Here is a 25,346-nt window from a genome sequence, read left to right as displayed (position 1 = left end):
ATAATTCTTGGCACCTCTTATTCAAACAGCTGCTTTGTTCCTCCAGACGAGTGAAAGGTTTGTGACCTCCAACGTCAATCTGGTACATTTCAATGCACTTATGGATTTACTTTCTTTAAACTGTAAAATATGACATTAGTGTCACACATCAAATATGGCAACAATATCAAAACCCAAAGAAGAGCGAGTCATACACCCCTGAGAACAGTCGTCCTCCCTCAACACTCCAGAACACCACAGCCAGCTTGTCTTCAGCAACTTTGACTTTTTAGTAACAGTTGACACAATTTACTGAGGTTTTGAAGAAATGTCCGGGACATGTTTCGGCCCAAATACCACAGGGAGCTAGTACAACAGATCTAGTACATCAGATCTAGTACAGCAGATCTAGTACAACAGATCTAGTAAAACAGATCTAGTACATCAGATCTAGTACATCAGATCTAGTACAACAGATCTAGTACATCAGATCTAGTACATCAGATCTAGTACATCAGATCTAGTACATCAGATCTAGTACAACAGATCTAGTAAAACAGATCTAGTACATCAGATCTAGTACATCAGATCTAGTACAACAGATCTAGTACAACAGATCTAGTAAAACAGATCTAGTACATCAGATCTAGTACAACAGATCTAGTAAAACAGATCTAGTACATCAGATCTAGTACATCAGATCTAGTACAACAGATCTAGTACAACAGATCTAGTAAAACAGATCTAGTACATCAGATCTAGTAAAACAGATCTAGTACATCAGATCTAGTACAACAGATCTAGTACAACAGATCTAGTAAAACAGATCTAGTACATCAGATCTAGTACATCAGATCTAGTAAAACAGATCTAGTACATCAGATCTAGTACAACAGATCTAGTACATCAGATCTAGTACATCAGATCTAGTACAGTAAAGTCTAGTTACCAGCTGCCTCGTTTCTATGATGTAGTTGTGCTATGACACTACTGAATCGTTGTGCATTACTGCATCACATAAGGGCTTTGCCTCTGAATAATCGTTGATCATCTGCTGCCTTCATCTTTTAACTATTTTGCAACTTTGTTGGTGTCAGTCGCAACAATTTCACAAAAAAAAAAAATAGACATGTTTCTCTCCATCTTCTTCAAAGTTGAGATCCTCTTCTTTTGTTTTGAAGAGAAGTCTCACAGGACGAGACTACAGGAGAGTTCCGCTCATAAAAACAGCGTAACTCTCTGATGTTTGATGGCACGATGTCCTCTGTGCTTCTGTGAACTAACTTCATCGGTGTTGATCTGTGAAATAGTGTCGTCAAGCAGCAGAGCTGTCGCCAGAGACGCCCGGGGGGACATTCCAACGTGTCTGACTGATGTCCCCCAACATCGGGGACATCATGTCTCATGTCCCAGACATGAGAGCTAGACGACACTTCCTAAAAGTACTCAAATATTCCTTCAAATGAAAAGGAAATCAATATTTTAGCATTAAACAATTCAATTGTGTTGCTTTAATATAAAGAGGAGAAGAAAGTAAGAGTTTAGACTTTCCTCTAACTGGGTACAGTGAATGCAGCACGAGGTGGAGTTTAGCTCTGATCCAGGTTTGTGCAAAGTACCTGCAGATCTGAAACGCTGGCTGAACCTGAGCCGCCCAGAGCCAAGTCGCTGACTGTGTTTCCATGCATCAATACCCCTTTTAAAACCTGAATATTGGCAATAACCTGAATTTGCACGGCCATTTAAACACCAATAACCCCTTTTGAATAACCCGAATTTGCTCATATTCCGGTTTTTAAAAACCCCAATATGAGCCCTGGGTTACTCCTTTTAAAACCTGAATATTGGGTCATGTAAACGCCAAACAGAATATCCCCATCAAACGGAACAGGAATTTGTTTTCTGCACATGCTCTGTTCACAAGGAATCCTGGTCTTTTGAGTCCAGGAAGTTCTTCTAAACACGGAGAAACCAAGACCAGGAGGAGACTAATCACTTCATAAATGTAATGAAGGATATGAACATTTCTGCATTTGTAGACGGTAGAAAGGATAGAAGGATAGAAGATTTACAAGAAGGTGAGAGAAAAGTTACGTGAAGCAGAATTTGTTTTGAATTTGGATACAGGAAGAAGAAGCAGAAATGGCGGTAATTGCGTCATCACGTTCTCCGTGCGTCGCTGGTTTGATCCAGATATCACAAATGATTAATCACCATGTAAACGAAATATTCTGAATGTCTCAGTAACCGGAATATTAACAATAACCGGAATTTTGACTGCATGGAGACGTAGTCACAGAGTTGTGTTAGGTCAGAGTTTGAGGTATCCGTCACTTCAAAAATCTAAATAAATCTCCCAAGTGTTTCATAACATGTTTTGTATCGTGTGAACATCATCACGCAGACAGAGGAACAGGCAATAATTTCCCTTTTTAAAAAAACAAAACAAAAAAAAAAACAACCAAATGTTACCATAACTACACAGATGACACAAATCTATAGAACCACATCGCCAGGAGACTGTAATCCTTTTCAAATATTGATCAAATGCATTGATCAATTTACAGAGTGGATTTGCCAGAATTTTCTTCAGTTAAATGAAGAAAAAACAGAAATTGTGTTTGGAGCCAAGGAAGAAAGATTAAGCTTTAATACCCCTCACCTGTAGAGCAAACTCCCAGAATGCACCAGGGCTGCTGAAACTCTAATTTGCTTTAAATCAAGGTTGAAAACCCTCTTATTTACGACTGCATTTCAGTAATCCACCATAATCCAATGCAATCTTTATTTCTTGCATCTCGTTTGTTTCTTTTCCTTTTCCTTTCTTTTTAACTGATGTCTGTCTTTTATTTCTGCTTTTAAACTCTTTTGCTTTTTAATGCATTTTTTAAACGTTTTCATGTAAAGGTTTTGCCTTGCCTTGCCTTTATAACCATATTAGAAATGCCCTTTAAGAATATGTACAACTCACAGAGAGCGTTATCCTTTGACCCTCAGTTAACTCAGTCATCTCTGAAGGTTTGTTTTGACATGTTGGCTAACTCTGACAGTATTTGTGTGATTCATGGAGAATTGGAGAACCTGATATATTGGGAAGGGAGGCCGCCCTGTTCGTCTCCTCGGGAACCACCAGAGATCTCATTGCAATGAGTAGTCACGTCGGACATCTGTGTAAATGCTTTCAAGAACAGAAAGTCATTCTTCCCTTTTTTCTAATCCCATAAGTCCCATTTTAAAGTGGTGAGTAAGCCAAAATCCTGATCTTTTCTTGGCCCTTACCAAGTAGTTTAGGACTCTAAACCGCCTCAGTTGTTAGCAAATCAACATAAACTGTGGAGCCTCACCTGATTAAGCAGTTTTGAAGTCCGGAGTTATGTCACGTAATTGAAATCAAAAGACGAGAAAATGAAGGCAGGAGGAAGTGGAAAAAAACAGCTGTTGTATCATGGTCTTTAACCGTGAATCCTCCCCCTGGTTTTCATCCTCCTTACCGGCATAATGTCACATGTTCACAAACAAATACTCCATATTGACTTTACTGTGTTTGCAGATAGAATATTTCATACGAGTCCCATTTGTAGTTGTTTAGATCGAACATGTGATTTGTACCTTTTGAGAAGTTGTTAGCAACCACTTCAGAGATGAACCACGGTCTTGGGTTGAGAGACGTATGGCTGAAAAATGTAGACAAAACTTGTTTTAGAAATGTAAATGTACATTTTTCTCTCTTGTCTTAACTTCAAGAACTCACCGCCATCTTATTTTATTGGGTAGTGATTCTTGAGTAGCTCTGCACCCAGCATAAACTCCAAAAGGCTGTCATTATTTCAGAGTAGCAAACAATTACAGGGAGACACACCCGTAGGTTTTCTGTTTGAAACTCATTCCTTATAATGCCATATTGGTATAAACTAACTCAATTTAAACTACGCTAATCCAAAACGGAGCAAATGAGCAGATGAAACCAGCCCAGAATATGCCCACCGTTCCTCAGTCGCCAGATTCAGCTTGGCATTGGTCACAGTATTGGAACCAAAGGCTGTCAGAGCGCTGAGCGAGCTGTACCGGGACCCTGGACGAGCCAACGCTCGGCTAATTGACCACGGTGTGGCGGTCGCCAGATCTCCATCGGAACTCAGTCTTGGCGGTAGGTCTGGGGAAATGTTGCTAGGCAACCATGGGCTAGAAGTCTGGTTTATCACTCCCGGCCGATTTGGAGGTTCGCTGGGCCGGAGGAGCCGCCTGCTGCCAGGGTTGGCAGCGGAGGAGCTGCAGGGTCTTCCAGTTGGCACCAGTAGGGCCTTCAGCCGAGCGTGAGAGTCGCTGCTGCTCAGGGTTCCACAGCCTGGGCTCAAACCACACCCCCATTCATGCATGAATTTGTGGCTCTGTTGTATTGTACCTGATGGAGTACATAACATTTCAGCCTCCATACAGTTGTCATGAATGTACAATCGATTTTTGAACCAGGCTGTAGATTGACCTACTTCTGCTGCAAAGTCTGTGATACTAGCATGGAGGTTAACGGAGAGTCGACTCACTTCGGGAGCTGAAGAAGTCTTCATGCAGGTGGTCGTGTTCAGCTGAGGAACAGATTCAAATTGAATCGTGGAGAGAGGTCCCTTATTTTAAATAGGTAAAGGTGTCTGATTCGAGAACTCTGGTTTTTGTTTTGATATCTTATATGTGGCCAAAGGTTGTCGAAATGAACTCGTTACGGGAGGGTTTGGGGGTGGGCGGGGTTCAAACATTCCAGAGAGATGTCCCTTATTCGAAATTGGTGGTAAAGGTGTCAGATTGGGGAACTTCTCTGGTTCATCGTCAGGATCTCCAGATCTGGGCCTTATATTTCGTAAGTCATCTAAACTACAGAAATGCATCATCTTAGAATACCATTCCAACAATCTGGTACGGGGACTTTGACACCTTTGGATATTGTGCATTATTTCATTGAGTCTGGCTGAACTCAAATGAGTGGAGGATAACTCAAAGTCTTCTTCTGTGTCTGTTTTCGGGGAATCTGCTTTATTCTCCTCATTTAGCTCAACGCTCTCAGACAGTTCTGCAGAACGAGCATTTTTTGCAGAATCGGAGTCCCCCCACTCGTTTTTCCCAAATACACCCACACAGTCACCTGTGTTCGTCCATAGTTTAACATTTTTGTCATGCCCTCCTGTGAATATTTTCTCACAAGCAGGATCACACACAACACTGAGTATCTTAGAAGTACTAGCCTGCCAAGATCTCAGCAGTGGAGGTGGAGACCGTGACACAAGGGCACTCTCCAAGGGCCCCATGTCGCTCGTCCTTTTGAAGCCAAAATCTCGGATATCCCACAAACAACCCCTTCCAGTGCGATCACCAGTCAGCAGTGTCGTGTCCCCTTCATCGGTTGACATGGCGGTGATATCAGACCCATAATCTTCCACGGCTTTAAACTTCCCCATCAGCTCCACCTTTCTACCAACTGACCAGGAGAAGATGCTGCCATTGGCTGAAATCAGCAATGTGGCGGTTGTCTTCCTGGCCTTCCTGGTCTTCAGAGATGCAACAATTTTAGCCACATTCTTGTCATTAATGTGGTACCTAGATGTCCGCGCGTCACTTCTTTTGCCCTCCTTCTGATTTTTCCCCACTTGTTTTTTTTTTTTTTTTATTGATCTTTTTATAAGAAACAACATACACTTAAAACATGGAAACGTGTAGTCAAACAGACGCATTATACATTGTCTCCTTTTTTTTTTTTTTTTTTTTAAACACACAATACCTAACAAAGGAACAGAGTCTCTGTAGCGTTAAAAAATAAATAAACAGATGAGCAAGAAATGAAACTGGAAATAAATAAAACATAAAAAAAAACAAATTAAGGAGATGAAAAGAAAATTAAGGGAGGGGGGGGGGTCAGTCGGTGGGTAGAGTCTTCAACGCGGTAAAGTGGTCTATGAACGATTGCCATTTGTGAATGAATTTAGCTGAGTTGCCTTTTACGGAGTATCTCACCTTCTCCAATTTAAGAAAAAACATAACATCACTAAGCCAAATAGAAATAGACGGGGACCTGGGGGATTTCCATAAAAGTAAGATACGACGTCTTGCTAAAAGGGATGTGAAAGCCAATACTTCTGACTGTGTGTGGCTGATATGTGAGGAGTCAACAGAGAGTCCGAATATTGCTAAGAGAGGGGCCATAACAACTTTTTTACCCAGAACTTTAGACATGATCACAGAATAATCACTCCAAAATTTCTGTAACCTAGGACAGGAGAAAAACATATGACTTAAATTGCAGGGAGAACCCTGGCATCTGTCGCATAAGTCTGCAACATTCGGATATATTTCCGATAATCGGGATTTTGATAGGTGGGCTCTATGCAGCACCTTAAATTGAATAAGTTCTAGTCTAGCGCAAGGCGTGCTAGATCGTATGCTACGGATAGCTTTATCCCACAGCTCCCCTGTGAAGTCAAGGCCCAACTCTCGTCCCCAACCCTCCCGAGCTTTATCTACAGAATGATCATCAAATGTCATACACGGTGCATATATCTTAGATATCAGAGACTTTTGACTGAGTTTCATAGTTAGAAGATCATCCCACGGTTGGTTCGCAGGAAGGGAAGGGAAGCATGGAAACAAAGCAGAGGCGCAGTGTCGAAGCTGGAAGTAGCGAAACAAATGGGAGGCAGGCAAATTGAACTTTGACCTCAGATCTGAGAATGTGGAAAAGATACCATCCTTATATAGATCCCTGAAGTGCTTAATGCCCCGGTTGTACCAAATCATAAAAGTGGTGTCTATTAGTGATGGAGGGAACAGATGATTCTTAGTAACAGGTGTATAGATGGATGGAGAAGCAAATTTAAAGTGGCGCCTAAACTGTGACCAAATCTTAAGGGAGGAAAGCACCACAGGGCTATTTGTAAACTTAGAGGGATTCAATGGTAAAGAGGAGGAGAGTAGGGCCGTTACAGAGGATGAAGAGAGTGACTGAGCCTCCAATCTGCACCATAATAACTCAGGAGACTGAAGCCAATAAATTAGTTTGTGAATATGCGCTGACCAATAGTAAAGCATAAAGTTTGGTAGTGCTAGACCCCCATTAAATTTAAATTTTTGGAGAAGCGAATACCTCACTCTGGGTGTCTTACCGGCCCATAAAAAGTTGGAAACAATTTGGTCAAGTGATTTAAAAAAAGATTTTGGTAGAAATAAAGGAGTGCATTGGAACAAAAAAAGAAATTTAGGCAATACAGTCATTTTCACTGTGTTAATTCTTCCTATCAGCGACAGTGGTAGGGAGTTCTACCTCTGTAAGTCCGCCTTCACTTGAGTTACCAGTGAGGAAAAATTAGCGGTGAAAAGAGAGGGCAGAGTGCGGGTCACATTAATCCCTAAGTATCTAAAGCCCGACGGGCTGAGTTTAAAGGGGATATCAGATTGTTTGAGTTGTAAAGCAGAGGAGTTTATGGGGAAGCATTCACACTTGTTAAGATTGACCTTATAGCCGGAGAAGGATCCATAATTCTTCAACAGAGATAATATTGGTGCAATGCTGGTTAAAGGGTCAGATACATATAAAAGGAGGTCGTCTGCATAAAGTGACAATTTGAGTTCCACATTGGACCTAGAGACTCCGCGAAATAGAGGAAGAGTTCTTAGAGCAATTGAAAGTGGTTCGACGGATAGAGCGAATAGCAAAGGGGAGAGAGGGCAGCCCTGTCTCGTGCCACGTGATAATGTAAAATAAGTGGAGTAGTTGTCATTGGTGTGAATGCTGGCCTGAGGGGAAGTGTAAAGAAGTCTAATCCACGATATAAACCTGTGTCCAAATCCGAATTTATGAAGTGTTGCAAAAAGATAGTTAAATTCGACACGATCAAACGCTTTTTCAGCATCAATTGCGATAACAACTTCAGGGAGTGGAGAAGAATCTTTAGAGAGAATCACATTAAGAAGTGTACGAACATTATAAAAGAGCTGGCGTCCCTTGATGAAACCATTCTGCTCCTCAGATATGATGCTAGGAAGGATCTTATCAAGACGAATTGCTAGTGCTTTGGCTAAAATTTTGACATCCACATTCAGTAAAGACAAGGGCCTGTAAGAAGTGCATGATTCAGGGTCCTTGTCCTTCTTCAAAAGGAGGGCAATGGACGCCTGCATTAAAGAGGGAGGCAATGAGCCATGATCAAGGGACTCATTGTACATTGAAAGTAAAAGGGGGGCTAATTTGTCTTTGAATTTTTTGAAAAACTCAGCTCCGAACCCATCGGGACCAGGGGCCTTGTTGCTTTGCGTAGCTTCAATGGCGGCAGCAATTTCTTGCAAGCTGAAAGGAGCATCGAGGCCATTAGCCACATCCAAATTAATAGTAGGGACAGTGATATTATCAAGAAAGGAGGTCATTTCTGCTGTGTCAAGTGGAGATTCTGACTCATAGAGAGAGGAGTAGTATGACTTAAAAATTGTGTTGATGGCGATTGGATCGGTGGTAAGTGTGCCATTAGAATCTCTAATGCTGGGAATCAGTCTCGACGTTGCTTGCCTTTTTAATTGGTGAGCCAATAACCTGCTTGGTTTATCGCCGTGTTCATAATAGTTGGCATGAGCGCGTAATAGGAGCCGTTCAGAATCGGCTGTCGCTATAAGATCGAATTTTGACTGCAAATCAAGCCGTTGTTTCAGTAAACTCGGACTCGGGTTAACTGAGTTTAGTCTGTCTGTGTCCTGAATTTTAGATGTGAGCTCCTGTAATTTAGCCCTGCGGATTTTACTGGCGTATGCTGAATAAGAGATAATCTGTCCTCGCAAATATGCTTTGAGTGATTCCCATACTAGCGAAAAACTGGTAGAGTCTGTTTTGTTTAATGCAATGAAATCATCTATTGAAGCAGATATAGAAACATTAAATGCATCGTCGGATAAAAGCAATGGATTAAACCTCCAGGGAGAAGAAAAACGGGGGCGCTCAGACCATGTTATATTCAAAGTTAGAGGGGCGTGATCCGAAATAACAATTGGGTGGTATACGACAGAAGTAACTTTGGGGAGAAGAGAGCCATCAACAAAAAAATAGTCAATACGTGAATATGACTGATGTACTTGAGAAAAAAAAGAGAATTCCTTATCTCCAGGGTGTGAGAACCTCCACGGATCAACAAGCCCGTTCTTGACTGTAAAATCGGTAATAGATTTTGACATAGAGGATTGAGTCAAAGTACAAGGATTCGAACGGTCCAAAGAAGGATTAATAACACAATTCAGATCACCGCCCAGTATTGTAATATGCGTATTTAAGAAAGGGAGGTTGCCAAACAGCCTATCCGTAAAATTGGGGTCATCAAAATTAGGGGCATATATATTCACCAACAATACAGGGTTACAGTATAGAGTGCCCGCAACAATAAGATATCTACCATTCTTATCAGATATTGTCCTGGAGACGGAGAAATTGACTCTTTTGTTGATCAAAATTGCTACTCCTCTAGACCTAGAATCAAAATTTGAATGAAAAATATCACCCACCCAAGCTCGTTTGAGTCTGAAATGATCTTTATTTCGCAAATGAGTTTCCTGAAGGAAAGCTATGTCAGTGTCCAAGCGTTTCAAATGTGAAAAAATCTTTGATCGCTTAATTGGATTATTCACACCTTTAACATTCCAGCTAGTGAATGTAATGTTTGATCCAGTATCAGGCTTGCGCAGATTACGATCGCTCATAGGCATTCTCTGAGAGAAAATAAGACCGACTCACCCACCACCAGAGGAGATATAAGGAAAAAAGGTAAAAGGGAAAACCAAAACAAACAAAACTCAGGAGTATAAACATACCTACAGAGACAAAAAGCCAACATCCCATAACCCCCGCCCACCCACCCAACGCACATTAGATGATCCCATCCCCAAACGATGGAAACAGCCGTGCTGGCTTCAAAGGAAGCCATTCTCGAAAGGAGATGCTTTCGACTGTAAAGCTAGATACAAAAACGAAAACAAAATTAGCTCCTGCAGAGTTAAAACCTTAAAAAAAAAAAAAAAAAAAATATGAGGCATATGAAACCAACAATCTGAGCCATTCTGACGATCGCTGTCTTGTCAGGGTAACAACAAACGTTAATTAAAATTAAGGAGATCTTTGGCCTATAGAACAATGATATATACATATATGCACTCGCACACCCACACAGACACGCACACACATGCACACAATTTAAGCAAAGACAGGGGTGTGTGCATATTTTCTAATCAAGGCATCATACCAGAGAAATGATTAGGCCTTCAATTTTAAACGGTGTTGTTCCCATTGATAGTTAGAAGAGAAAAAAAAAAAAAATTAATAAATAAATTAAAAAAAAAAAAAAATATATATATATATTAAAAAAAAAAAAAAAAAAAAAAAAAAAAAATTACGACATAAAGTCCCATTTTCTGAATTGACTCAGTCACTCACCCCGGGCCAGAGTCCCGCATGGACAGCAAGCTGGATAAATCGTCCCAGAAAATTAACTGGTAGTCACTTTTTTTATTTTCCTGATGAATGCCAGGGCTTCATCTGGCGACGTGAAGTCACGCTGCTGGCCATCATGGGTTACACGCAGCTGGGCGGGATACAGCAATCCATACCGGACTCCTTCAATCTCCCGCAGCTGACGGCGCACGTCATTAAAGGCAGCGCGAGCCCGCGCTGTCTTGCCTGTGTGATCCGGGAACACGGAAATGCTCATACCCCGGACTTTTATCCGCTGCCACTCTCGCCTTTCTCAGGATGTCAGCGCAGTCGGTGTAATAATGGAGCCTTGCCACAGTGCCACTATTGCGCGGGGCCGCTCCCCGGTCTTCGGTCTCGGCATGAGGGTGCGGTGGGCTCTGTCCACCACCGGCTCTGCGTCGAGGGAGAAGGCTTCCGCCAGGAGCCTGGAAACGCCGGCTGCAGATGAAGAGTCAGGATCCTCCTCCGGGACGCCAATAATCCGCAGGTTCTGCCGACGGGACCTTGACTCCAAATCCTCGCATCTGTCCTCCAGCCTCACATATTCTTTCGACAAGTGATCAACTTTTTTCTGGAGAGCAACGATGTCATCTGAGCAGCTTGAGAGCGAGAGCTCGATCCCAGCGACCGTGGCTGCGAGACCCGCGACGTCCGCCTTCATGGAGGAAATACTGCCAGAAAGATCAGCTTTAAGGGAAAGCAGCTCGGACTTAATGGACGTTAAATTCTCGTTCAGTGCTTGCTGAAGCTCTGACCTAAATACAGCCGCAACATCATTGCGAAGAGCGGAGAGAAGTTCGGTTTTAAGCCGGCTGAACTCCGCAGCTGGAACCTGCGCAGCGCAGGTGCTCTCCGGAGGAGGGGAATCACCGCGGGGCGAGGAGACGGCATGAGCAGCAGGCCGCGGGTTAGCTGGAGGGTTATTCCCCGCTTTGATGGACTTTGGAGGCATTTCCGTGGTAAGTTGTCGAAGTAACCGCGTTGAAAATAGGTTAGTTAAAACCAAAGCCGTGGGAGTGATACAAAAAGTGCCAATAAATGCTGAATTAAAATTAACTCTGCAGGAGCTCCGCTAATTACGTCTCACCCCATGTAAAGCTAAGCCGGAAGCCTTTCCCCACTTGTTTTTGAAGTTTCACACTGTTAGGTGCAAAATGCAAAACTTCTGATGTGTCTGCATCCCAGATAACAAAGTTTCCATTGCTGGACGCAGCAATCAGTGTTGATCCGTGGATGTCCATGGAAAATATATCACTTAATGAATTATGTTCAAAAAGTCTTGAATGTCTCCCCTTAAAGTCCAGGTCCTTGATGGTTGCTGAACCCTTGGCCGAAACAATGAACCTGTTTTTCCTGCGGATGATACCCGTCACGTCCTGTTCTAATTGAACGGGGAGGGCATCAACCTGTACCCCGGTGTTGAAGTTCCAACATGTAACCTTCCCCTTTTCTGTCACAGTGATTAATTTGCGTAGTGTTTTGTTCTGTGGTGTCGTTGTCCATGACAACCTTCCCTGTGGAGACATCCCATACCGTCACCAAACCAGTGCTGCAGACGGAGATGAGCTGCTTGTAGACTGCGTGATAGAGCAAACGGCCCACGTGCACGTTGAAGGATGTCGCCGATTCTTGAAAGACGTCTGTTCGCTTCCCGAGACATTTAGCTATATTCTTGTTGGCTCGGTGGGGCCGTTCCCCCCCGGGAAATTTTTTGAGCATAATGCATTTAAATGCATCAATCTGGTGCACTTTGAAAAGCTAGAATAACAATTTAATAGGGGTAATCTGATCAGAATATTTTGGGGCTGATCACTGGGATGAGTGAAGTTAAATAACGTTATTGGGCTCACAGTAACGTTACTAGTAGTTGTGAGTTGTAGAGGACTGGGATGTTTATTACAATTTCGGGAGAGTCTGCTGCCTTAACTTACCTTGGAAACATACTGTATCTGCTCTCCGGAGCTTCTGTACCCGGCAAAACGTATTCTCCGCTCCTCTGTTTGTGAGCACAGAGCATGCTGTTTCCCGTGCCTGTCTCTGTGTGTAACCAATCAGACGGAGCTGTGGGCGGGACATTAGCTGCACAGTGCAGTGACTGCAGGCAGAGAAGCGCGGCGGCTTCAGCCCCAAAATAACGCAGTTTTAAATTGTACAAACACAATATTGGTATCGTTGGAAAGGGAAAAATGTCCTCTTGATTTTGAGGGGGCTGAGATCAAATTTGGGGGGGGCTTCAGCCGTTTTTTTTTATTTGTAGTGAGAACATAATCCACACAGCAACCGACACAACTCCATTCATGTGTATGTGCTCCGCGGCGCAAGGAAAAGAGTTGGCGCAGAGGCTCCGCCCCCTTCTCTCCTATTGGACACAACTTTCTCCCTTCTCCCTTCTCTCTCTTCTCTCCTATTGGACGTGCCAAGATGTCGCCACAGCGTGGCACGGTGAAATAAAAAAATGTTCAATTCGGGTTGATTGACAGAGGAGGCGCCGGATCCAATCAAATAGGTACCGGATCTTGTTCCGGCAGGTTCCGGCACAAATTAAGCCCTGCTGACAGGGCTGGAAAGTCCTGACTTTTTGTGACGGAACTTCCTTGCTGCACATAATTGTGACAAGTCCAGTGTTTCCCCTACCATTGTTTAGGCCTGGCGGGGCCTGGCCAGGCCTAAAAAAAAAAAAAAAACAATGATCATTTACGTTTATGAGCACCTCTGCAGCGCTGTTCTGCAACGGGAGTCAACCTGCTTCGTTGCCTAGTAAAGCCTGAATTATGGTTCGGCGTTAAATCGACGTAGAGCCTACGCCGTAGGGTACGCAGCGACGTGCACCGTACGGCCGCTCGCTGCGTACCCTACGCCGTAGGATCTGCGTTGGTGTAACGCGGCACCATAAATCAGCCTTAACGACGCGAGTACCGCTGCTGAGAGCGCAGGCATTTTATTATACATTATGGGATGTATAGAGTTTGTAGCCAGCCAACTATGGCGCCGCGCCGGCCAAAAAAAGAAAAATTATCGCGGGCGACAGACAACATAATATAAAGAAATGTTTCTGCAGGTCCGTGTGTTTGTGTTTGCATGTGACGCTGCAGGGAAGCATGAAGGAAAACACAGCCCGACGACACACCAGGCGTCCGCGGGGTCCTAGCGCCGGCACACGTAGAGCCAATGTTATTTTGTGTGTGTGTAATAAACAACTAGCACGTTTATATTTTGCATTTTGTTTTCTTACTGTACCGAAAATGAACCGAACCGTGACCTCCAAACCGAGGTACGTACCAAACCGAAATTTTTGTGTACCGTTACACCCCTAATAAATATATATATATATATATATATATATATATATATATATATATATATATATATATATATATATATATATATATATATATATATATATAGCTGTATCAACATCTGCATCTGACTGTTAAATTAAACAAAGTACATTTCAAGAATATTTGTCACTTAACATTGAAGTATACTGTACATGTGTAACTTGAATTGCACATTTTTTTCTCTTATTAGGTTAAAGGACTGCAATAAAAAATAAAATGGAGAAATAAAGTAGCATTTGAAAAAATACCATAAAATCTACCAGCAGTTTGAATTTCCCTTTTTCTTTGTTAACTGTCTCAACGCATAAGTATGTATGCTTTTACTTTGGAACTCATATCCAGTTATAAATTGGAAAAAATAACTTGACATTGAAAGAGAGAAATTAAATCAGTGTCTCCACTCAGACTATTATCATAATGTTTTTAGACCAAGCTGCTTTAACAAGATCGATCATAGTGATGCAGCAGCCTTCAGACTTTCAAGCCTCGACTTGAAGCTTGCAGAAACTGAAAATATTCCACTTTAATTTCCTTAAAATCAGGCCTTAGATTAGCTACACCGGAAGCTTCGAAACGGCATGAATGATGAGCGAAGAGGGGAGTTATTTGTGTTTTTAAAAGTGCATATTTATAGGACTTTGTGAGGTGGCCCGAGCTGAGAGGGTTCAACATGAACATCATCTGCCATCTCTAGAGGACTAGTGCTGCCGTTTGCTGAGGAAAAATATCAAAATCCAGAGATGCCAGAATCCATTCCCAGTATGCAAAGGCCATTTTTCTGCTCGAGGCTGTTTCCTTTTCTTTTTTCTGGATTTCCAGCAATATCCTTTTATCAATGTTTTTTTCCATTCATCAACATGACAGTCTGGACTTTTGCACAGAACACGCCATCACAAATCTATGATATTCCTTCTCATTGAATTAGATAATGGATGCATCAAGGGGCATAGGGGTTATTGGACGTGGCAGGCGTGGGAGCAAAGAAAGTCTCTCTTTGTCCTCCTGGTTCCCTTAATCAAACATCTCTTCAAATATCTTAACATTTTTAAGTAAATCGGTCTACTTTTACCAACTTTATTGTACTTGGTGACTTTAGCAGGCTTTGTCAGACAGCTCCTTTCACGCTTGTTGACGAGCAAATCTAACAATATAAAGTAAACCAATCAATAAAACTATCAAAGCGTATCAGCAGGTTCAGCGTGGGTTGTTAAGCGAAGCTAATCTTTCTCTTCTTTGTCTCAATGCCTCTCTCTTCATCTTTGTGTCACAGTTTTTGTAGACCGTCCCTGTGTCTCTGAATGCACAAAGTATATGTCATTTTCTTCCCAGGCCCTGTTTTTTTTCATGTAGCAGTTTGTCACGGATGTTTCTCCACAAACTAATCACACTCATCCCGCGTCTCCCACGAGGGTTCGGATAAAACCGCCAAATTGAGAGAGGCTTATCTCCAGTTTGCTTGTTGCGTTAATTGGGACAGTATAGTCCAATAGTTGTTCCACTTTACCTGCACATAAGACTCCTCGCATAGTAATAACAAAACATCGTCTGTTGCTGCGAGCAAACATTTCAGTGTCTGAAGAGACTATTTTATCAAAAGCTGTGTTATAGCACGACTCTCAGTTGTACCTCCAGATTTGACATGTGCAGTGACACCGCTGACCTACACGTGTGGACAAATCTGTTGGAGAAAGAAAAACCCACACTGGTCCCTGGAATAACTCAAACCTGGCCAAAGTAATAATAACTTATAACTCCACAGCATTTGGAATGCAGTTCCAAGAATCGCACAAAAATATACTAATTGAATTCCCAGGACAAAAAAGATGGTCCCGTTAACTTAATATTTTGTTGCACAATCTTCTGACGCAATCGCTGCAATCAAGTAATTTCTGTGACTCTCAGTGAGACGTCTGCACCTCACCATGTCCCCTGAATTAATCGTGTAATTTTGGCGCAATTTATGCCATGTCTTCAGCCGCTTCTTCCCCCGAACTGTAACGTGCCCCCAGGTGTGTTATACATCAAAATGTGCGTCTACATCCTGCGACGAAGCGCATTACTTTTCTCAGTCAAAAGTGTTACCGTGGCGACGCTAGACGCCAAAAAGCGCGCCCACCCTTCATCTGATTGGTCCATATTTGATAGTTCCTACTTTCTGCCATAACTTTTGAATGGTTTGATATAAAGACTCGTGGGTGGTGTCATCGGACTCTGTATTGAGTACTTGACCTTCATTGGCATGAATTAGCCTCGCCCCTTTTTCTGATTGGTCGATATTTGATAAATCCTATTTTCTGCTATAACTTTTAAATGGTATGACATACAGAGTCGTGGGTGGTGTCATCAGACTCGGTTTTGACTCCTTCACCTTAATTGGTGCAAATTAGCCCTGCGCCTTCTTCTGATTGGTCGATATGTGATAGTTCTGATTTTCTGCAATAACCTTTGAATGGTTTGACATAAAGACTCGTGGGTGGTGTCATCGGACTCAGTTTTGAGTCCTTGAACATAATTGCTGCAAATTAGCCCCGCGCCTTCATCTGATTGGTCGATATCTGATAGTTCCTACTTTCTGCCATAACTTTTGAATGGTTTGATATAACTTATAACTCCACAGCATTTGGAATGCAGTTCCAAGAATCACATAAAAATATACTAATTGAATTCCCAGGACAAAAAAGATTGTCCCGTTAACTTAATATTTTGTTGCACAATCTTCTGACGCAATCGCTGCAATCAAGTAATTTCTGTAACGTCTGCACATCACCATGGTTACAGTACAAGAATAACATCAGAAAGGAGGTTCATACCAAGGGTGAGAACAGGTTTGATACAGAGAACTTTGGTTGGCTGGAACTCTGTACCAGTTCATGTTTCTCATGTAGGTACCAAAGATTGGTTTAAGATTCAGTTGAAACAATATCTTTTAAAAGTTAATGAATTATGATTTGACATTTGGAAGGAACAGAATGAAGTTTGAATAGAATTCCAGGTAGTGTAAACCCGATCACAATAAAGGTGAAAAGTGGTCAAGAATTCTAAGATAAGTTCATTTCAGGCAGGTATTGTTTATGAAGGTGTTTTATTTGATTTAATTTCTATGTATTTATGTCTGAGAATGATGGTGATTTAGTTCCTCTGTGTTGTTTGTGACTAACTACTCTATAATTGTTTTTTTTGTCTTGTAGAATGTATGTCTGTTATGTATTAAGTGTTAATTTGTGTGTTGTGTGTACAGGACTGTCTCAGAAAACTAGAATATTGTGATAAAGTCCTTTATTTTCTGTAATGCAAAAATGTCATAGATTCTGGATTTATTACAAATCAACTGAAATATTGCAAGCCTTTTATTATTTTAATATTGCTGATCATGGCTTACAGATTAAGAAAACTCAAATATCCTATCTCAAAAAATGTGAATATTCTGGGAATCTTAATCTTAAACTGTAAGCCATGATCAGCAATATTAAAATAATAAAAGGCTTGCAATATTTCAGTTGATTTGTAATGAATCCAGAATGTATGACATTTTTGTTTTTTTGTAATTGCATTACAGAAAATAAAGAACTTTATCACAATATTCTAATTTCCTGAGACAGTCCTGTATGTCGGACCCCAGGAAGAATAGATAATGCTGTTGCTAATGCTAATGGGGATCCTAAATAAAAACCAACAAACCTGTGGTATTTTGGTCCTCTCCTCATGATCAAACTGCTCCAGATGTCTCAGGTTTGAACATGTTCTTCTCCAGACTGCATGTTTCAGCTCTTTCCACAGATGTTCAATAGGATTTAGATGAGGGTTCGTACAGGGCCTCTTCAGAATAGTCCAATGTTTTGGTCTTCGTCATTCTTGGCTGGTTTTTTTTGGTCATTTTTATTGGTCATTGGAACAAACTGAGATCAAACTTTCTGACTCGGGGCAGCACATTTCTCTCTAGAAGGCCTGGATAGTTTTGAGATGTTATTGAATCCTGCACAGATTCAAGACACCTGCTACCAGATGCATCACGGCAGCTCCAGAATAACCGAGCCTCCCCCGTGTTTCAAAGTAGATGCACTTTCCTGTTCTTTGAATGCTTCATTTTGCATCTGTGAAAAAACAGCTGATGTGACTTGCTGAGAAAAAGCTGAGTTTTGTGTCATTTGCCTGAAAGATTGAAGACACTTGTGGTGCTAATTACCGGGCACACTTTCACTAGTTTAACATGACACTGTGGTGAAAGTATTTTCAAGCTTTTACTACGCGTTGAAATTCATTTGTCCAGTTTCATCAGTTTGTTTTTTTAAATGATTATTTTAACTCAGTTCAACACGTGATTTTCATTCGTCAATGTTCTGTAAATTATTATTTATTGTTTGTAAATTTCAAGTTATATCAGGGATTCCTTTGGGATTTTTCTATCTTCAATAGACAAGTATCAACACATTTCTCTGGACAAAAGATAAAGATAAAAGATATAGTATATGGTTGTGTAATCAGTGAAGTTATCCCTAACTATGTTTTATCAAAAAGAAAAGGATTTCAATCCAATCTTGAAGGTAGAGGTGGTGTCTGCTTGGGGTAGAGGAGCTTGATAAATGAAGGCTCTTCCTCCCAATCTAGTTTTGGAAACTCTGCAGTTGGAGAGGAAAGTGCTTTTTTTAGGAAGTTATGGCGCTATACAGGACTGTCTCAGAAAATTAGAATATTGTGATAAAGTTCTTTATTTTCTGTAATGCAATTAACAAAAACAAAAATGTCATACATTGTGGATTCATTACAAATCAACTGAAATATTGCAAGCCTTTTATTATTTTAATATTGCTGATTATGGCTTAAAGTTTAAGATTAAGATTCCCAAAATATTCTAACTTTTTGAGATAGGATATTTGAGTTTTCTTAAGCTGTAAGCCATGATCGGTAATATTAAAATAATAAAAGGTTTGCAATATTTCAGTTGATTTGTAATGAATCCAGAATGTATGACATTTTTGTTTTTGTAATTGCATTACAGAAAATCACAATATTCTAATTTTCTGAAACAGTCCTGTATGTATTACATGTCTAGATCAGAGTAGAATTATCCAGTTTCTCCATCTCTTAAAGCCATCTTACTTCAAATCAATCAACCTTTTGCTATTTCTTGTGACTGGATGACATAAAACTGTAACAAATTCAAATTTCTGCACACCCCGCTGAGGAGCAGGGTGGAGTCGAGTAGCGTCTCAGACTCAAAAAGCAGCTATTGTGACCAGAGCTGTAAGAACAAGCTTTAAAAGGCTGCTTTTCTACTGAAACGGTCATATTTTAAGTAGGCATGTCAGACATTTCATTAAGGCCTCAGGACACTGCGTGGACTTGCTGACCACATCTCTGTAAGCTTGAAGCGACTGCAGGCAAAGGTTACACAGAGTTTTATCTATTTAAAGTGTCAAGAGTCACGTCATCTCAAAGTCACAATAAGGTCGATCCCGCTCCCCTTCGGTCCTGACCTGACCCACGCTTGGCCTCGATCTTGTGTGCACTTTTTAATGGAAGTATTTAGGATTTCTAGCTAAACTTATCTAGTGCTACTCCTGCAGACAAACTCTACACTGCATCTTGACTTGCTTTCTCCAGTCTGACAACAAAACCAACACCAAAGATTCCACTGAGATGTCTTTAGCGTGTGTTTACAGCTGGTTGTGGTGGTTATTCTCTTTATCCCGGTGCTCCAACTTAACAAATGAGGCCCTTGCATGCAGAGTGTTTTAAAGTGATGCCTTCCTAAACCCTGCATGTGGAATCTGTGGTTGGGAGAATGCTGTTTACATACATGAACATGGGAATTCAAACAGCTCTCAGCTTGGGAGCTCTTCATGCAGTTAGCAGACGCTACGGGATCGGAACTGGAGTTAATTTGCTGCTTTTTCTTTGTAAAGTGCTGTGAGATTATCTTCGTTGCATGCTGTGCTACATAACTTAAACTAAATAGAATAAAACACAATAGACTTTAGTTGTTAGTAGTTAGATGTTTTTAAAAAAAATAAAAGCTCTTTTGGAGAAAAAAAGTCAAAATGTGGAGAAAAAAGTCTAAATGTTGAGAAAAAAGTCTAAATGTGAAGAAAAAAGTGAAAATGTCAAGAAAAAAGTGAAAATGTTGAGAAAAAAGTCAAAATGTGGAGAAAAAAGTCTAAATGTGGAGAGAAAAAGTGAAAATGTGGAGAGAAAAAAGTCTAAATGTTGAGAAAAAAGTCTAAATGTCGAGAAAAAGTGAAAATGTCGAGAAAAAAGTGAAAATGTCGAGAAAAAAGTGAAGATGTGGAGAAAAAAGTCAATGTGGTGAGAAAAAGTCAAAATGTGGAGAAAAAAGTCTAGATGTGGAGAGAAAAAGTGAAAATGTGGAGAGAAAGTCAAAATGTGGAGAAAAAAGTCAAAATGTTGAGAAAAAATTAAAAATGTGGAGAAAAAAGTCAAAATGTTGAGAAAAAATTAAAAATGTGGAAATGGTTATTTTGCACCTGAAACACAGGTAAGTGGTTTGGTGAGTCCAATAACCATTCTTCTCCTGTTTGGGCTCCAAATAATGTCTGAAGCTGAGGACATTGAAGCAAAATTGATATTTGGTGACAGCTCTCCTGTTGTTCTCTGCCCCCTCGCATTGATATATATATCAAACAACTCACCTGTCCTCTCCTTTCTTCTTCTCTCCGCAGCATCGCAGTGGGGGTGGGTTTCTATGGCAACAGCGAGACCAATGACGGCGTATACCAGTTGACCTACTCCTTATACAATGCCAACAACACGGTGGGCGGTGTGGAAACCCTGGTACGTAAAGAAACAACACACATGTTCTGATGTCGGCGTCACGCGGGGCGTCCCACCTGGGCCTGTCAGGCCTCAATCAAGAGGAAATATGCTGAAATACACACAGTTCATCTTACATTTTTTGTAGCAAATATAGTTTATGTATAAATCAGGATGAAAGTTTCTTTCCTTTTTATGACTTTTTATGGCTACACACAAATTTCTGGGCTCCCAGCACACAAACATTCCCCTCCCAGCGGATACACCGCACTCCGGCCTCCGGGCTCCACCTCCTCCTCTGTGGCCTCAGCGGAAGAGGGAAAGTCGTGCCGACTACATACATGTCTATATGCTTCTATTTTTACTCGTGCATCTCACAGATGTCTAAATGCAGCTTGCTGTTGCAAATTTCACACCAATTACGTGGTATTTCTTTCCTCTCAGTGAAGAGTCAAACCCAACTGTTTGATATTTTTTGCTTCACTGTTGGGTTTTTTTTAATTTATTCTATTTATTTTTACCCTTTCCATTTAATTTCCTTTCCTTTTCAAGGTTTCTAAGTGGCTGCTCTTTGTAATTGCAGCTACCCAAGCTTGGCGTTTCCTCCCGCTCTCTGCTGACTAACGCTGCATTCAGTTTATCAACTACAGACAAAAACACAAAATCAGCTCATTTATTACCTTGAGATTATGATAAACAATGCCAATCCCTAATTATCAGACAATTTTATTCAGTTCTAACTCATGTTGTCGTGTTGTCAAGATTGCACACGTAAACTTTATTCCATTGCAAACTTTAAACTATTACATGAAGTACTTACAGTGCATATATTGATGTGGATTTGTAATCTTAGACCTTTACATTTCCATCATTGTAAAGATGATACAAATAACTTGGGTTATTATTTATAAAAACAAAAGGCACAATTTGTTTCACCTCTCTTTATCAAATCCAAAGTTATTTTGTTGTCAACTGTGATGTGTTAGCATAAGCTGTGTAATAAGAGCTGGACAAAACTCCTGCGACATCGCTCGGGTTTTTTGAAGCATCTTTCTGGCGTCTGTGTGGCAGCACATCGGCAGGGACTGACGCCTCCAACCCTGGTAAATCCAAGAGTTAGGATGGTCGCTCCCTGAAACAATCTCATTTTAGCTTAGTTTCCACAAGTTGCCTATTTTAGCCTGACCTACCGTATTTTCAGCACTATAAAGCGCACCTAAAAGCCTTTAATTTTCTCAAAAACCGGCAGTGCGCCTTATATATGATCATTACGGTAATGTCTGTTACTGTAGTCAGGGGGATTGTGGGTAATGTAGTTGGTGTCGCTGAAGTAACGGCGCTAAAAACGTCAGGAATCTACACAGACGTTCAAGACAACAGCAGCGACGCTGACTCACATAATGGAGACTTTGACGAGACGGAGCAAAGCTGGTTTTTATTTTGTTAATAAAGTTTGACATGCAGTACTTCTTGGTTTTTTGTATTTGCTGTAGGATTTTGTAGCATTTCCTGTAGCAGCTCCATCAGGTAGATACGTAACTCAACCCCAGACACTATAGTACGGTATTTTACCATAGATTTAGTGCGCCTTATAATGCTGAAAATACGGTACTCGTGCTAATCTCTGTTGCTTACTAATTTGGATGAAATTGCTCCAAATATTGATATTTTGCCATTAAAAAACAACATTTGAACTGAGTACTGCTGGGATTGAAAGGAGCACTAATGGGACCCTCGATGAGCCGACACCTTAGGCATCGATCGTTGGCCTGGAGGTTCACAGATCGCTGCCAGCTCTCTAGGATGCTCAGTTACCTCAGATGAATCCACTTATCTCTCTTCATTACTGTTGTAGCTGCTGAAACAACCTCTGAAACGAGTACGGCTTGCGCTGAAATAAGCACAAGCCGGAAGACATTCGGGTCTCGTCTCCTAGCAGATTTAGTCAGACTTTTTTTTTACGTCCTTATGAGTCACTAAGCTTCTGCTCAAAACAAAGAGGAGTGATGTGATGGCAGCGGCCACAATGCCAACTTCAAATGCAGCTTGGGTGCTTGTAGGTATTTAGGGAGGTTTTTCAAGGACAAACACAGAAATCAAATGCAGATCTTTCTTCCACGCCTGGGAATGCGGGTTAATGAGTTTATGGAGAGTACAGCTGCATATTGTAGCTATCAAGTCATAAGGGGATGAGACAAGTAAATGCAATCAGAATTCAGCATTAAAGATATAATGTTAATACTTTAACACAGCACTGAATGTAGCTAAACAATCGTTTTTCACATTGTTACAGTCCTAATTAATGATCTCAATTTGAAATGTGTTTTGCCGTAGATCTTCCACTTTATCTCTTTGTTGGACCAGAGTTGCCTGGGGTTTGGTATCATGATGCAACAGCTTCATCAGCAGCTCCACTTTTGACTTTTTGAGTTGTAGCAGGTGATTTGAGCCCAGGTATTTGTGGTATTAATGACAATCATTCACTTTGCAAACAAGTCTGCATCCCTTTCTCTGGTGGAATCAACACATGTCAAAACGTCTGCCTTCACTGACGGCCAGGCCGTGTTTCCTGCTGATTTTCTTACTGCTCTTAATTAATTAAACTGTCAACTCTGGGAGCTAACTCCAGTAGCGACTGACACGCGTGCTGTAGCCTTGATGAGGCCGGTAGATGATGAAGTATGGAAGAGACGTGCGAGAAGTCAACTTTGCCCAACAAGGTAAAATGAGAATCATGATTCCTTCTTTACTTCCTCTCACACCAAGTTGTCTTTCTGGGAAACCTGAGTTAAGTGACCAAAGAGGAAATCTGGCTTATGGTGTTTCCTCTTGAATTCATCGTAGCAAGAGAGCGCCGTTCAAAACCAACGAGGCACAAGCTGTCAGAGGGTATCTCACAAACAAGTTCAGGTGAGCTTTGAGGCCTATAATACCTGACTTCAAGCCTGCATGACGTGACCTCTGACCTCACGGCCAAGGAAACAGCAGGGCTGTAAACATTATTATCAGACTATAAAGGAAAGGCTTTCATCGTCACTGGAGGAACTGCAGTTCACAACAAGTAGATACAGGACTGTCTCAGAAAATTAGAATATTGTGATTTTCTGTAATGCAATTACAAAAACGTCATACATTGTGGATTCATTACAAATCAACTGAAATTGGCCACGCCCCGGGCCACGCGGGGCATTGTCCCGCGTGGCCCGGCACTCCCCGCCTCACGGTTTTAATAACACTGTAGACACTGCACATTCAACATTGAATAAATACATTTAACAAGGATACTTAGTTCTGGAGGGGGGATCATTGTCAGTATGACACCTTGACCTCCCCCTCCCTGTTTTTATGGCATTAATTACATGCACTCAACACCCGGGTCGGGAGGGGGTCCCACATATCCCACGTTCAGCTGAAGTATTGCAATCCTTTTATTATTTTAATATTGCTGATCATGGCTTACAGCTTAAGAAAACTCAAATATCCTATCTCAAAAAATTAGAATATTCTGGGAATCTTAATCTTAAACTGTAAACCATAATCAGCAATATTAAAATAATAAAAGGCTTGAATATTTCAGTTGATTTGTAATGAATCCAGAATGTATGACATTTTAGTTTTTTTAATTGCATTACAGAAAATAAAGAACTTTATCACAATATTCTAATTTTCTGAGACAGTCCTGTATATTATTACCGGATCTAATAAATGACCTCGTACAGATGAGATATTCAGCCTGCATGGAGACTTTCTGATTTTCTCAGACTGACTTGCAGTTTCAAGATGGTTGAATTGATAAATATAAATCTTGTAATAAAATCCCCCCTCTCCTTTTTTTTCTTCTTCTGAATACATCCCTGCGCTGCTAACCATGGCGCTGTGCTGTTGCCTCGCCGGCGCGTAACCAGGAGTTATCCTGTGAAAGTGCCGGCGCTGGCAAAGGCCCGGGGCGACTGGCTGTCGAGGAGCAGGGATTAAGTCTCCATCTGTGTTAATGGAGATTAATGTGGCGGTGTGAGAGCTACTGAGCGCGGTGACTCAACACGGCCTCAGTAATAAACCCCCTCGCCGAGACAGCAGAGAACCCACAGCACTCTCACTGCAGCGTTATTGTGTGTCAGTTCAGGGCATGTCACAGAGGAGATAAGGAGGGTGAAATGATCTCAGATTTTAGTGGAATGTGGTGCTTAGCCACATGACTCGCAGATCTACTTATAAATAATCTAAACATGGAAGAAATCTCTGGTGACTCGTATATTGGAAAGTTGCTGTGCTTCAGGATTAACTCATGTTGCATGTTGATTTACTCCTCTTCTTCTACAGTAAACACATGTTAAACTCATATTACAGGCATGAAAACATGTCACTGTTCATTGACTTTCTCCCATTAATTGTGGAAACATTCTCCCATTTCTTAGTTACATGAGCGAGAGACATCATTAACATATAAATCTTCCCAATACTCGTCAGTGACTCCCTCAGGGATTTGTGAAATTTGTGCAAAGGCATAATTGGACATGGTGGCCATTATTTTAAGTGTTAACGGCCTGCTTATTGTGCGTGTGCGTGCATGGGTGAGTTCATCGCATGCAGCTATAGACTGTTAAGGAGTCTGATTCTTGAGCAGGACAAAGAGCTCAGTGTGCCACACACATTTCCCAGTCCCCCCCCACCTAATCAAGCATGAGCCCGGGAGACAAAGCGCTTTGACTGGGAAGAACAAGCGGCATTTCTCGGGCCGTCTGATTGGCAGAGTCGGGATTGAAATCAGTATTGAA

At 41.3% G+C, this 25,346-nt stretch overlaps 1 protein-coding gene across 2 annotated transcripts in view; it reads left to right on the top strand.

Annotated features, from left to right (window-relative positions):
• The window catches only part of ttyh2 (tweety family member 2), a 136,170-nt gene that overhangs the window by 39,775 nt on the left and 71,049 nt on the right, over nucleotides 1-25,346 (top strand). For both annotated transcript variants that reach the window (XM_061707712.1, XM_061707711.1), the window contains exon 3: nucleotides 20,481-20,592. In XM_061707712.1, coding sequence (XP_061563696.1) covers nucleotides 20,481-20,592 — 112 coding nt within the window. The remainder of the gene's footprint in view (nucleotides 1-20,480; nucleotides 20,593-25,346) is intronic.

Source organism: Cololabis saira, chromosome 19, assembly GCF_033807715.1.
Source record: "Cololabis saira isolate AMF1-May2022 chromosome 19, fColSai1.1, whole genome shotgun sequence".
Classification (NCBI taxonomy): domain Eukaryota; kingdom Metazoa; phylum Chordata; class Actinopteri; order Beloniformes; family Belonidae; genus Cololabis; species Cololabis saira.
Note: the sequence above shows the minus strand (reverse complement) of the source record. Positions and strands in the feature narration are given on the sequence as shown.